The sequence below is a fragment of the Sebastes umbrosus genome, chromosome 6 (genome assembly GCF_015220745.1).
Source record: "Sebastes umbrosus isolate fSebUmb1 chromosome 6, fSebUmb1.pri, whole genome shotgun sequence".
Lineage (NCBI taxonomy): Eukaryota > Metazoa > Chordata > Actinopteri > Perciformes > Sebastidae > Sebastes > Sebastes umbrosus.
In genome coordinates this window covers 11,249,219-11,262,937 of record NC_051274.1, presented here as the reverse complement: position 1 = coordinate 11,262,937, position 13,719 = coordinate 11,249,219, and the positions used below count along the sequence as shown (strand labels likewise).

The window sequence follows — 13,719 nt, the reverse complement described above, 5'->3', positions numbered from 1 at the left end:
AAGGCATAGCGATGGCATAAACACATTTTCTCTTGCATCCTCACTATCTCTCCATCATTTTTCTATGACTCACAGCAGCAGTTGGCAGTCGTTGTGTGCAGGCCACTGGGAGGCGTAGTTTCCAGTCCGTCTCACCATCCAGCTGGTCAGTCCGCAGGAAACAGGAGCCTGGGAGAGAGGGGACAAGAGAAGAGCTGCCACTGATGCCAGATAGGAAACACATTCACCCTTAGGGGGCAACAATAGATAGGCTTTTAGTTAAAGGGGAGGGGGGGAGGGAGGGGGGGGCATTACAATCTCTACTCTCGATGGTGGCATTGATTGTATAAATCACTACATTTATATCTCAATAGATACTGAAAGCTACTGTCAACTGTTGCTGGTTTCTGATTCTATTTGTTCTAATAAACATCTGTTTTCAAGTTCCTGGTTTGAATAAATACATGAAAATGAAAATATTTAGCATGTGGCCACAAATGAATAACAGCAACTTGTGTGAATGGGACTGAGCTGCATATCACTGTTGGGATAGAAGTGAAGGCTTCCACCACACAAAGCCCATCCCCCCACTGGCTTGCATGCGTCATCCTGCCCAAAACTCCCAATCCTGGCCTAGGCTCTTCATAATTGACCTAATGGCCTCCACATGGAAGAGAGATAACCAACCGAGCACTGTTTCCAGTAAAACAAAGCTGTTGTTTTTCTTCCCCTCAACAGGAAGAGGAAACAATAACAACAACAACAATATGCACCTAGCTTCCCTGACAGTCACATTTGGGTTTGTGGAAGCGGATAATAAATCATCTCGTCCCTGTGATGTGATTTTTGATGTGCTGTGCCTTGGAGGTTGTTATTTTGAATGGACTTGTGTGTATTTTGTATATGTGCAAATAAACAGAGCAATGCATTTTGCCAAGTTTGTGCAATCACTGACAAGTCTTGTCCTAATCCATATTTGATTATTCAGATGAGGCATCCTCCTCTCATGTCTCCTGTTTTCTCTTTGCATTGGATTTATGTGTCCCTAGATTTTCCTTTTCATTATCTTCTCATTTGAAAGACAAAATTAGTCATCGAAGATGAAGAGAGACCAATGTTTTGTCTCCATTTCATGGAGTAGGAACTAGTCTCTACCACACTGCCCTTTGAGTGATAGTTTAGTACTGGACCCAATTACAATTTAGACATTGTAGGACTTCCTGTCCTGGCTCAGGGCTAATCCCTGCACCTCAGCGCCTTTTTAAACAAGTCATTTCCCCAGCCAGTCAGCCAGCCAGCCTGTTGTGGAGATCTGGATGAATGACCAGCAGATGTTTACCATTTCTTTCAGAGGTCCTTAAAAAGATCATGTCAGCAGGAACACGCTGGTTCTACAAAGAAAGGCAGAAAGAAAAACATCACGTCAACATCACTTCCTGATCCTGCACTTTTCCCTCCTCCCTCTTCTGCTCTTTAACTGTGGAAAAGTCAAGACTTTTAGCTTTTCATGTGCCACATTACCGACAGCCAGTCAGTCAAAATAATAAGCCCTCCAGCAAATCATCCTGTCGTGGCCTGAACAGGACCCTGACCGGGTTTATACACTCTGCCTGACCTGCTCCCTCCGCTACACTAGACAAATTCTCTATTTAAGACATCTGGACAGCTTCCCAAAAACAAAACTGTGCATGGATTATTGCTAAGTGGTCGATAGTCTAAAAGAGATGTATTGTATGACTCTTCAAATGCAGGTTAATTTAGAAATTCTTTCTTTTTGTCAGCTACTGGTTTCACCTCTGCTCATGAGTTCCTCAATTGTAACCCACATAACTCAGAGTCACTCAGTCATATTAGTGAAACGTGCAGGACAACATGTGTGACCTTTCTTTCAGCTGCTGTGAAATGAGCGATTCAGAAAGAAGCCCTCAGTTGGAAACTGAAGACAGCACTCACTTCTCATGTTTCACGAGAAGAGCAACCCAACAGATTCCCCTGAAAACTCAAACTAACTTACTAACTATTTATAAATGGGATTTCAAGACGAAAACAATAACATCAATAAATACTACTTAATTGAATTTGTGTTCGAGATCTAATTAAAGGCATTTTAGGTTCACACGTGTTGTGTGTGCATTGAGTGTGACAGGCCGAGGCTCAGCATTGATCACAAGATTACAAAATCTTTACTAACTCCTTTCACCTCAGTCACCAGTGGAGCACAGAAGATTAACAACCCCCTCATTATTCGCTGTCATATAAATGGGAACTTGACAGTCCTAAAAAAAGCAAAACTATTTACAGATGTGGATGAAACAATCTTTAACAAACCTTCTCCACGATTATAAGATCTCCGACTTGAATGCCGCTGCTTTTGACCTTCACTGTGCCTGGAATACACAGAAAAAAAGTGTAGAGTTAATGAAGCGTTTAGTAACTTTGTAGATTATTTTTATGCTAAAAATCATGTCGTTAAACTTAGATTTAACTTAGATTTCTAAGCATTAATGGAAATGATCCTTCAAAGATCATATCTAAAAACACACAAAGTGCCTCCAAAACACTAATTCTAACACTTCCTTGGGTGAACTTTTGTTCTGCATGCCTCACCAGTCGCCCCCAGTGAATTTTGGGAAAGGATTTGAAAGAATCCTGGGGGAGTTGAGCCTTTTCTCTCATTCCATTTGAAACGAACAGGCAAAATTGTTTGGGAGAGATCACTGACCCTTGACCTCTGCCGTGACCTCTGGGCTTTGCATATGTAAGACATTAAAGCACATTAATATTGCTGTGCATTGGGCTTCAAGGGACTTCTCATTAGTGCTCTAAACATTTAAGATTACAGAGCAGCTTCACGTCACACTAGGGCTGCAAGTAACGATCAATTTCATTGTTGATTAATCTGTCGATTATTTTCTTGATTAATCGATTAGTTATTTGGTCTATAAATGAAAATGGTGAAAATGTTGATCAGTGTTTCCCAAAGCCCAAGATGACGTCCTCAAATGTCTTGTTTTGTCCATAACTCAAAGATATTCAGTTTACTGTCACAGATGAGTAAAAAAAAACAGAACATTTTCCCATTTAAGAAGCTGGAATCAGAGAATTTTGACCTTTTTTTTCTTTAAAAATTACTCAAACCGATTAACAGATCATCAAAATAGTTGCCGATTAATTTAATAGTTGACAACAAGTCGATTAATCAATTAATTGTTGCAGCTCTATGTCACACCATTCAGAAACAAAATGCGTCAAAATGTACTATATTTAAAATAAAAGATGAAGCTTTCATTAATATAAGAAGTGCTTTTATGTCAATATCTCATGCACATTTGATGCTAAACATGTAATCAGAGCTGTAATGATTAGTTGATTAACTGACTGGTCAATTAATAGAAAATTAGCCTGCAACTATTTTGATAATCAATTTAAATTTTTCAAACAAAAATGGCAAACATTCATTCGTTTCAGCCTTAAAAACATGAAGCTTTTGGTGCTTTTCTTTGCCGGGTATGACAGTAAACTGAATATATTTGCTTCTTGGACTGTCGGTCGAATAAAAAAAGTAATTTGAATAAATCTCCTGGAGGAGCGAGATATCATAACGGCCATTTTCCACTTTTTTGACATTTTATAGACAAAACGATTAATCGATTAATCAACAAAACAACTTCAACCAGTTTTTTTTCCTATGCTAGAAAACAACACACCAAGTTCTGACACTATAAAGTTTCTATAAACCATGAGATATGCACGGGGGCCGCTATCACGGAGGCAACCAGTCATTGTGTTTATGGGTAAAACAAGCTGCCACATCAAAGGGGCAAAGTGATGGAAACCACAAGAGGTCTCCTGCTTTTTATTGCTGGTAGCACTTTATACCAAGGCCTCTTATGTATACTTTTACATCTCTGTTTTGAATTACCCCCCATTTCCCCTAGCCCCAATAAGGTTTAATAGGACCAACCTCCTACAGTTAATAGACGCTGATGCTGAGAAATAAGCAACACGGTTCAGATATCAACACAGCCAAAAACATAAACCAGCGTTGTCCTCAAATCCTTACCTCTCGTTGAAAGCTTGCTGTAAATCTGAGAGTTCATTTCTTTGTCTCGAACGTAGCATCTTATTTCTTCAACTGCCTCTCTCATGATGGTAATAGCCAAAACGAGACCCTGGAGAGTGAAATGTCTAAATTAAAACGTTATTTCTCCAAAGCGGAGAACAACAAACCAACTTTATGTGAGGGAATGCTGCAACTGTGTTCGTGGGAACATTTCCATCAAAAAAAGAAGCCCTGAGCACTAATAAAGTATAGAAGTTGACTGACAATGACCATAATAATTAACAGTAAGTGAAATGCCACATACCAGAGGGACCCAGTAGGTGTAGAGCGCACCCAAGCGTAGCTCCTTGATAAATTGAGAGCACGCCAAAAGCAAAAAGTACAAGTTGAAGAAGTACTTGAACTGATTGTACAGCACCTGTGAACATAAAACAAAGAAGGAAGCACAGAGTGAAACAGTTGCTGTGTGGCAAGTTATTGTGCATATGACTGTATATGACATTTACTATTAGGCCATGACTGATTTTGATAGAAAATGTATTTGACGCCATTGGACTTTATTTCCCCTTGTTATAATACTGTCTTAGTGGCCTGTAGATGAAAAGTCATCTAAACATATATAAACAGAAATTGTTTCAATATGACACTTTTAACAATGTTTCCTTTAAATGTATAATATGCAAGAATTTCCTAAAAAACAATGTATAAACTGATACAAAAATAATTTCTCTCAATCATCACTTCTGACCCAAAAGAAGTGTATGGTGGTGTTTGTATCTGCAGAGACCCTGCCCTCTGCCTGGATTTTCTCGTTTCTTCTTATTTCGCTGTGTCCTTTTCTGGGCGTCAGCAAATAGCCTAGAAGTAAATTCGTGAGCAAATAGCCTTTGGGCACGACGTGGTGGTGTAACCCCCAGACAATAACAGCACGTAGGGTGTGCAGCCCATTCAAGTCGTCAAATACCGCCGCTTTGTCTGATACCGAGGCACAAGGCCCCCGCTTTGGCTCCATCACAGGGTTTCTGTCAGTGTATTGCAGGCCCGGCGGCACGCTGGGCCACGGATGACTCCTCTTCGGGCCTAAGCATCTAGGAATTATGTATTTTCAAAATGTTTTTTAAACTAAAATGTTTTATACAAGTAGCAAACTCCTTTAAGGAATAACTCGCTGAGATGGTTGTGTTTTTAATGTTAGCAAGTGTTGGTATGCAAGAGAGAGAGAGAGAGGGAGAGGGAGACAGAGAGAGCGAGGGAGTGTGTGTGACGGACTGAAGGCGAGTACGGCAGTAACATTATAGCTGTGAGTGTAACAGTGCAGTGTGTGTACAGTTCCAGTGCCTTGCTTGCCACAGTCTGTTTACTGAAGTGCTTAGCCCCGAAGTTAGCCTCAACTTTGGCTCATGCTCGCTTAAGGCGGGCTAACCGTCCCGTGCTGGTCCTAACAACTTTTCTGGCCGAAACCCTACAGCAGATACAAAGCGGCTGTATTTGACGGATGAGAACGGGTTTGTTACATCGCTGTGAGTTTCCCCTGCTCCTCTGTCTCTCCTCTGCTATGTGTACGGTGTGTCGGTTTGAGTTTGACCGAGCAGCGCTGATCAAATATGAATCAATATTCTGTCACTGTAATGCCTATTTCTTGCCTCAAATGTTGAAAATGAAACATCTTGTAGTGTACTGTTTAGCTGTAAAATGAAAAAGTTTGCTCCTGCTGGTGGGCGGTGCTTTGTTTTGGCTTGACTGTTTTCAACATGGCGGCCGGGTCACAAACTCTGTTTACAGCTAAACGGTACACTAAAATATATAATACAGATTATCTGTCTGATACATTACTGTCAGGATATAGTGACAGTTTTAAAAAAGAACTTTTTAGCATATTTGCTCAAAGTTACCAATGTCAGCTTTAATGGATCAAACAATTAACTGATTTACTGAGAAAACTAGAAATATCGTCTCACGGTTGTATGCCTCCGCCAACCAATCAAGTTGCAGTCATCCATCCATGTCTGTCCAAAATGTCATCATGTCATAATTTTATCCTATTAGACATTTGTGTGAAATTGTCATAAGTAGCATATGAATCATTGAGTTATGGCCAAAAATGTGTTTTAATGTGGTCACAGTGACATTTGACCTTTTATCACCAAAATCGAATCAGTTCATTCTTGAGTCCAGGTGGACGTTTGTGCCAAATTTGAAATGAGAAATTACCTCCAGGTGTTGCTGAGATATTGGGTTCACAAGAATGGTATGGACATACGTAAAGATGGACGGATGGACAACACGAAAACATAATGCCACCGGCCACGGCTGTCGCTGATGCAGAGGCATAATAATCTGCAAATTAATCAATATGAAAATAACCCAACGCTAGAAAAATCCCACGAGAACCTGTTTCTGAATAAAATTCACTGAATTAAAAACTTGACAAGTTAAAAAACTTCCTCATATTGATTCAAAAATCTGAATAAAATCCAACATTTTCCACACTGATCGTCCTCGTTGGCCTTATAAACAACCTAAGCGATATAAAACAATATGCAAACACATATAGCAGATTTTCCTCCACTAGTGTCATTCTTAAAATTAACACTCACACTTCAACTTTGCCAATTTTCATTACCACCAGTGTGCAAAATTACTACCAGGGGAAAACTTGTGTCTTCACATTGCTGCTGTACGTCATTTCCAAAACTGTTGCCAAGCGGAGAGTAGAGAACATGAAACCCGACACAGAAACATAAAGACTACAATATGTTCTAGCGAGAAACAACTTCTTGAAACGATCCAAAGTAAATAATCAAAATTTGCAATGCAAAAAAGGCTCTGCTCTTGTCTTTGGCTTTTCAAACAAATTTGAACTACTTTCAATGTCGTACTTCATATACAAAAAAAACTCATAAGATCTTAAGACAACTGAATGTCTGGAAACCAAATACATATGCAAATCAGGGAACACACGGCTTAGTAACTGCCTGAATGTGATCTGATGCTTTGACACCATGTTGCTGACTGTTTGTCCAAATGTGAGTGAAACTATCCATCACGCTTCTTTTGTCACCATTTAAAGATCTTAATTTGAACATGAGACATTCCAATATTTATGTATGACTAATGATCTTATTAAACTGTCAGCATGTGAAGCGAAGTCTTGTCAACATACCAGGCACATTCCTATGATGGTGCATCTATCAGGAAATTTCCTCCAGCACAAGTCATATAAGTAAAATTGTAATCCGCTTCTATTCGGAGGCATGCTAATATGTAGTCGTTTGGTATTAATCTAATCAACAACTATTTTTTATAATGGATTAATTGTTTGAGTCGCTTTTCAAGACAAACATTTGCTTGTATCAGCCTCGTAAATGTGACTATTTTCTGCTTTTCTCTGTTTTACATTATTGTAAACTGAATATCTTTGCGTTTTGATCGGACAAAATGAGTGACACCACCATCTGATGGGCATTTCTCATTATTTTCCCGACAATTTAGACTAAACTATTGATTGATTAATCTGGAAAATAACCGTCAGACCAGCCCTAATGTGATCCTCTAAACCAGTGATTCTCAAAGTGGGGTCCGGGGAACCCCAGGGATCAGTGGCACTCTGTCAGGGGGGTCCATTTGCACCAATAAAACAAGCATATTGTATTACTCCCACCCATGTTAGCTCTGTGCCAACAGAAACTCTGATATGATTGTGAAACATTATGTCAATCTGTCATGAATCACTTCTCTCACTCTAATGCAAATATTCAAATCAAAATTTTCTGAAGTAATATGCTTAATTACTATGCAACGCTGTTATAATAACTTTTGTTTTGATTTGCTCTGAGCTTTCTGCCAATGATTTGAAGAAGGAGTAATACGTTCATTGTTTTACAGATGAAGAATTTACTGAAAATCGGCATTAAACTATTAATTTTAAATGTCTGGATTCATTGAACATTGATATTAACCTGATTCAAATTGAAATGTGTTTCTGTTTATCATTATGAAACAGGACTGAAGTATTTATGTTAAAAAGTTTTACAATACAAATAGTTCCAATGGCTAAGAGTACAAATGGCAGTAAGCATATGCTTAATTATGATTGTCGAGTACGATTAATTGTTATGATTATGAGGGGGTCCTTGGAAAAACTTTCTACCCTGTAAGGGGTCCCTGGCCCCAAAAAGTTTGAGAACCTCTGCTCTAAGCCACGACAATGACCACCCAATGTTGCCATTAAAGTGGGTGGTAAAGATGACCAGATTCCTCAGGTTATGACTGCCTTGATGGGAAAATGTGTCCGACAAGTGACAATGAAATCAGAGCCAGTCAGAGAGAGGTGGGTGGTGGTTTTGGAGGTTAAAGGGAGGGAGGGTAGAGAGGTGACCTTTGACTGACACTAACCGCAGGCAGGAAGGTGAAGAAGTTGTACTTCTGGTTGTTAATGACATTCCTCGGGTACCTCTGCTCCCTCTTTTCTGGGTGGCCGAGCCACACGGTGCGAGGACGGAAGTCCCCCATGCCGCAGCATCGCGACCACGGGCAGCACCTGAGAGGAAGAGACGGGGAGGGTTAAGATATGCCAATGCTCAATCTCACCATTTGGTTCAATAGCAGACATGCTGAGAAACAGACAGAAAAAGAACTAAATATTTAGGATTTAGTTGATTTGTTTAGGCTGCATCATTTTACTTTGCTTTGACTCATAATGCCAAGTTGCATAGACCGGTTTATTGGAATTGCATTGCTAAGCAACAGCTTGGGTCCATGTTTACTTCCTGCCAGCTTATGTCATTCACAGACACTGCAACAGGAAATAAACTGGCACACAATGTGGAATGTTAACCTTTGCAACTGTGAAATGGTCTATTGTGTGAAGCTGTTGAGGTAACGGCTCCATTTTTAATGAATTTCCTGTCACAGCTCTTAGTTAATGTGTTGCCTTATTGCAGCTACAAACCCACAGAACCGACAAGGCTGAGCCAAGGCTCCATGAACACGGAGTCTGGAGAGATTATGCCCTACAAGATACACATTAACTTCATCTGGAAAAAGGGTGGCCACTCCCTTCGCTCTACCAAAACAAAGCATTCCATATCAATAAACTATGAGCCCAGTGACCTTGTGATTAATAATTGAACTACTTTCTAAGTTATAAAACACTTGTGTTTCACACAAAAATACAGGTGTGACAAATACAAAGCCTCTATTTGATGCACACAAAAATGGTTCCAATCAGAGATGGGGCATTGAGGAATCAATAGTTTTATGACAGATGTGTTTTTTAAACAATATTCATTGTTCAAAAGTTGTCTGCCTTCTCTCTTTTCAGAGAATACTGTGTGATAACCCTGCAGTGGATTGGACACCAAACACAAGGTTCCTCTCCAACTTAATACACTAGAGCTAGGGTTCCTGTATAGCGTATCTAGAGAGAAACTAGGGCTGGGTGATATGGCCAAAATCTTCTATCACGATAAATGTCATTTCATATCTCGATAACGATATATGTCACGATATGGCATGTTTTGTTTTCTGGTAAATAAATAGTCTATATGAAATAACCACATGGTAAAGTGTATTTTTGTGTGAATTAAATACTTGACAAATGAAAAGTATTCAGTGTTTTTTCATTTTAAGAACTTGAACATAAATTAACATAACAGTTTTAAGTGAAATTATAAAGAAAAAATAAATAAATGTAAGCCTAGCCTATATCACGATAGAACCGATATAAAAAAATATATACAAAAGACATTTTTTATATCGTTTTAATGATATATACTGTCATGTTGCCCGGCTCTAGGATAAACCAAACATGATTATATCAGTTCCACATATGAAGATATATTTTTGTTCGCCTATATGATATATAGCCTACTATATTTAAAGATACAGTTCTTGTACATGTTGGAGAATAACATAACAGCTCGTCATTGTAAAGCAACTCCTGGTTTCTGTAATTGTGAGTGAAATAATCCTCATGGTGCTCTCTTTAGACCTCAGACATCTCTCACAGAGACTGCTAACCTACAGTGCATCCTACGCCGGATTATGGCTGCCATTCATGAGCTATGCCTTTTACACAGAAGACATTTTGACATGTCGCAGAAGGAAAAGACACAGGTGCAAATAATAAAATGATTGATTCCTGAATTGGATTTAGCTTTTTTCGGTCTCAGGGTTGTCGGGGTATTGTGCACGCTGGCTCACTGTCACGGCTCACTGTGACAGTTGAATAGAATGGAGCATTGTTAGTGTTATTAGTGACACCTGTGCTCTTCATACTATGACAAGTCAAAATGTGATAAGGGCCCTTTATTTTTGTTATTGATTATTCTGTCAAATAGTTCTCGATTAATTGATGGCTGATATTTTCTACTCTAAACTTTAAAGTATGAAACATCAGCCCAACATAGTGAGGGATCACCACGCTAAATCTTAAAATAGTGAAAATGATCATTAAAATTTCCCAGAACCCAAGATGACGTATTCAAATATCTTGTTTTGTCCAACCAACAGTTTGTCCACACATTTACGAAGCCAGAACCTGTACAATTTTGTTATTTTTGATGACTTAAATGAGGCATTAATTATCGTTGCCAATTAATTTTCTGTCAACCGACTGATTGATTAATTTATTATTCTGCTTTACTGAAGATGTTAATGCTTTACAGCTAAAATAGACCAAGGCATGTTTTCATTTCATTGGAATATTAAGTTGGTTTTTGTAGTACGCTCAAACGCCAGTTTATTAGGTACACCTATAGCTAAAACTAATGCAGTCTAATACAACAGTCCTGCAATAAATCCTCCCTTCATGAAGGTTATAATGATCAGTTGTTGTTGTTGTTGTTGAGACTGTTTAACAAAAAGGTGTAGATTCAACTTTAGTTGAGGATACAATTTGTGATGCGTTTCACAGAGATGTGTTTCTATCATTCATCATACCCTCACTGATATAAAACTGAACTGAAAACTTCATGAAGGGAGGATTTATAGCAGGGCCTTTGTATTAGACTGCATTATTTTTTTACCTAGGTGTACCTAATAAACTGGCAATTGAATGTATAAACTACCCTGTCAGAGGGTGGGACAGGTGAATTGGAAAATACTGTACATGGAGCAGCTAATATTTGTATTTTGCAGCAGTGCTGTATAATAGAGTCAGTCATGGACCCGAATCTTTTAGCTGTGCTGTCTTAAAAGTAATACATGTTTAATTTACATGATATATAGTAAATGATTCAACTACATATCTAATAGTTAATTGAATGTGATAACACAGCATACAATAACATGATGTACAGCAAATGTTTCACATATGTTCTGTTTTAATCAGATTGGACAAAGCTGGTACCATAAATCCAATATTTAGAGTGAGTAACTGCTGATTTTAAAAGCTAAAATCTCTGCTGTTATAACAAATCTTTTGTCTTTGTATAGTGTGATTATTAATGGAGCTGACATCACCATGACCTGACTTATTGGCTGCATTTCAGCACTGCCCTGTTCGTGTTTCTCCATCATCATCATCATCATCATCATCTATGAGGCCTGCCTCCTTTATTTATGTGCTGGTCAAAAATAACACTACAAAAGCAATCATTTATAGCCAGCATGTGAATTTAGTTAGCACACAGTATGGTTTAAATCAGGGCCTACATGTCTTTGACAGAGCAAATATTGACATCATGGGCGTCAAATGCACTTGCTCCAACTACACCCCGGAACAAGGATGTGTCCAGCTATGAGCTAGCTGTTTTAAAGCTACTATGAGTCGCTGCATCATTTATAATGACATAAATGTATCTATTGGTCGTTATTGTTTCCTCTATTTGCTACATTTCCACCGCTATAAGCTAGTTTTAGAGACAATGTCGACGCGCGTCTGTAAACAATTGAGCAGCTAACGATGGTAACACAGCAGCAAGAAGAAGAAGAAGCCGACGAGGAGCGACATAACGTCAACAAATGGCTTCGTATTCATATTTCTTTTGCTGTATAAACGCCCCTTACCCATTCCTGTGTTTACTGTCTTGCCTTTTCGGCCGCCTGACGGGTTGTAGGGGGATATTGTCGGTCATTCCTGCAGCTCCTGGTAGCGGCCGGGTGGAGGCTGTGAGGCTGTCCGCCTGGCTGCAGCTTCTGGGTGGAGACTTCCTGCTCAGGCCAGCTGTCACTCACAAACACACACAGTCACTGGGACGGTTCAACAGTCAGCAGGTCAGCACTATGCAGGCTGGCTGCTGGGACCAAACACTCACCCTATTGATCATATATAATATAATATAATATAATATCAGAATCAAACATATATTAACGTTAAAAAATGTTCATAGTGTGTGAGAAAATATTTTTTTATAAAGTGCACATTAGGTTTACTTTGAGACTTATTCACTCTTTAGATTTAGACTTACTCACTCTATTTGTATATTGCTTGGGGGATAATTATTAGTAGGAAGTTTAATTTCTTATCAGTCACTCTGCGCAATATCATTTTCCACTTCCACTTTTGTTAATAGTCTGTTTATTGTCAATACTGTATATATTGCTCCTATTTTTATACTTCCTTCTATTTAAATGGTTCATATTTTGTTAAAAATAAAGGAATATCTTATCTTATCTTATCTTATCTTATCACTCTGTGTCTATAAAATTAGGCTAACATCAAATAGTAGTTATGGTTTAACTTACATATATGATATATTTCTGGTGATATAGGTAGCCTATAGGAAGCAACATCAAAATACCTGTCAGCATACCTCTATATAATGCTGTTTTTTGGAAACTACTGAGCAGTGATGGACTTGTGCAATTTTGTTAATAGTCTGTTTATTGCCAATACAGTATATACTGCTCCTATTTTTATACTTCCTTCTATTTAAATGGTTCATATTTTGTTAAAAATAAAGGAATATCTTATCTTATCTTATCTTATCTTATCACTCTGTGTCTATAAAATTAGGCTAACATCAAATAGTAGTTATGGTTTAACTTACATATATGATATATTTCTGGTGATATAGGTAGCCTATAGGAAGCAACATCAAAATACCTGTCAGCATACCTCTATATAATGCTGTTTTTTGGAAACTACTGAGCAGTGATGGACTTGTGCAATTTTGTTAATAGTCTGTTTATTGCCAATACAGTATATACTGCTCCTTTTTTTATACTTCCTTCTATTTAAATGGTTCCTGTTTTGTTACACTTTGTTTAGCTCTTTTTTACTGTGTTAGCTGATGCATCTTGTTTTTTTGCACTATCCCCTTTGCTGCTGTACACTGCAAATGTCCCCACTGCGAGACTAATGAAGGAATATCTTATCTTATCTTATCTTATCACTCTGTGTCTATAAAATTAGGCTAACAGTCAGCAGGTCAGCACTGCTGGCTGCTGGGACCAACCACTGACCCTATTTATAATATATAATATTTAGATAATTCATTCTAATTCAAACTTTATTGCAGACTCAAGGTCCAGATAAGAAAAAAGAAAAAACAACAACAATACATTACATATAATACATTACAATAATGGAAGCACTATAAAAAGTCATGATTAAAAGATATTAAATATAGATATTTTAATATAAATATATACATACATCAATGCCTTACATATAAAGAACTATACCAGTGCCTCCACAGCTGTGATTGTTACCGTGTAGTGCTAAATCTGAT

The 13,719-nt window shown here is 38.2% G+C and overlaps 1 protein-coding gene across 2 annotated transcripts in view; it reads right to left on the bottom strand.

The window, feature by feature from the left end:
• The window catches only part of LOC119489433 (probable phospholipid-transporting ATPase IIA), a 45,851-nt gene extending 33,614 nt beyond the window's left edge, over positions 1 to 12,237 (bottom strand). The window contains exons 1-7 of one of the 2 annotated variants that reach the window (XM_037771852.1): positions 12,077 to 12,237; positions 8,438 to 8,582; positions 4,347 to 4,460; positions 4,043 to 4,151; positions 2,308 to 2,366; positions 1,319 to 1,370; positions 74 to 168 (exon numbers count right to left, since the gene is read on the bottom strand). In XM_037771852.1, the coding sequence (XP_037627780.1) occupies positions 74 to 168; positions 1,319 to 1,370; positions 2,308 to 2,366; positions 4,043 to 4,151; positions 4,347 to 4,460; positions 8,438 to 8,582; positions 12,077 to 12,120 (618 nt within the window). In that variant the 5' untranslated portion in view covers positions 12,121 to 12,237. Of the gene's footprint in view, positions 1 to 73; positions 169 to 1,318; positions 1,371 to 2,307; positions 2,367 to 4,042; positions 4,152 to 4,346; positions 4,461 to 8,437; positions 8,583 to 12,052 lie in introns of both variants that reach the window. The other variant, XM_037771851.1, reaches the window with a different exon arrangement.
• Positions 12,238 to 13,719: the final 1,482 nt, after the last annotated feature.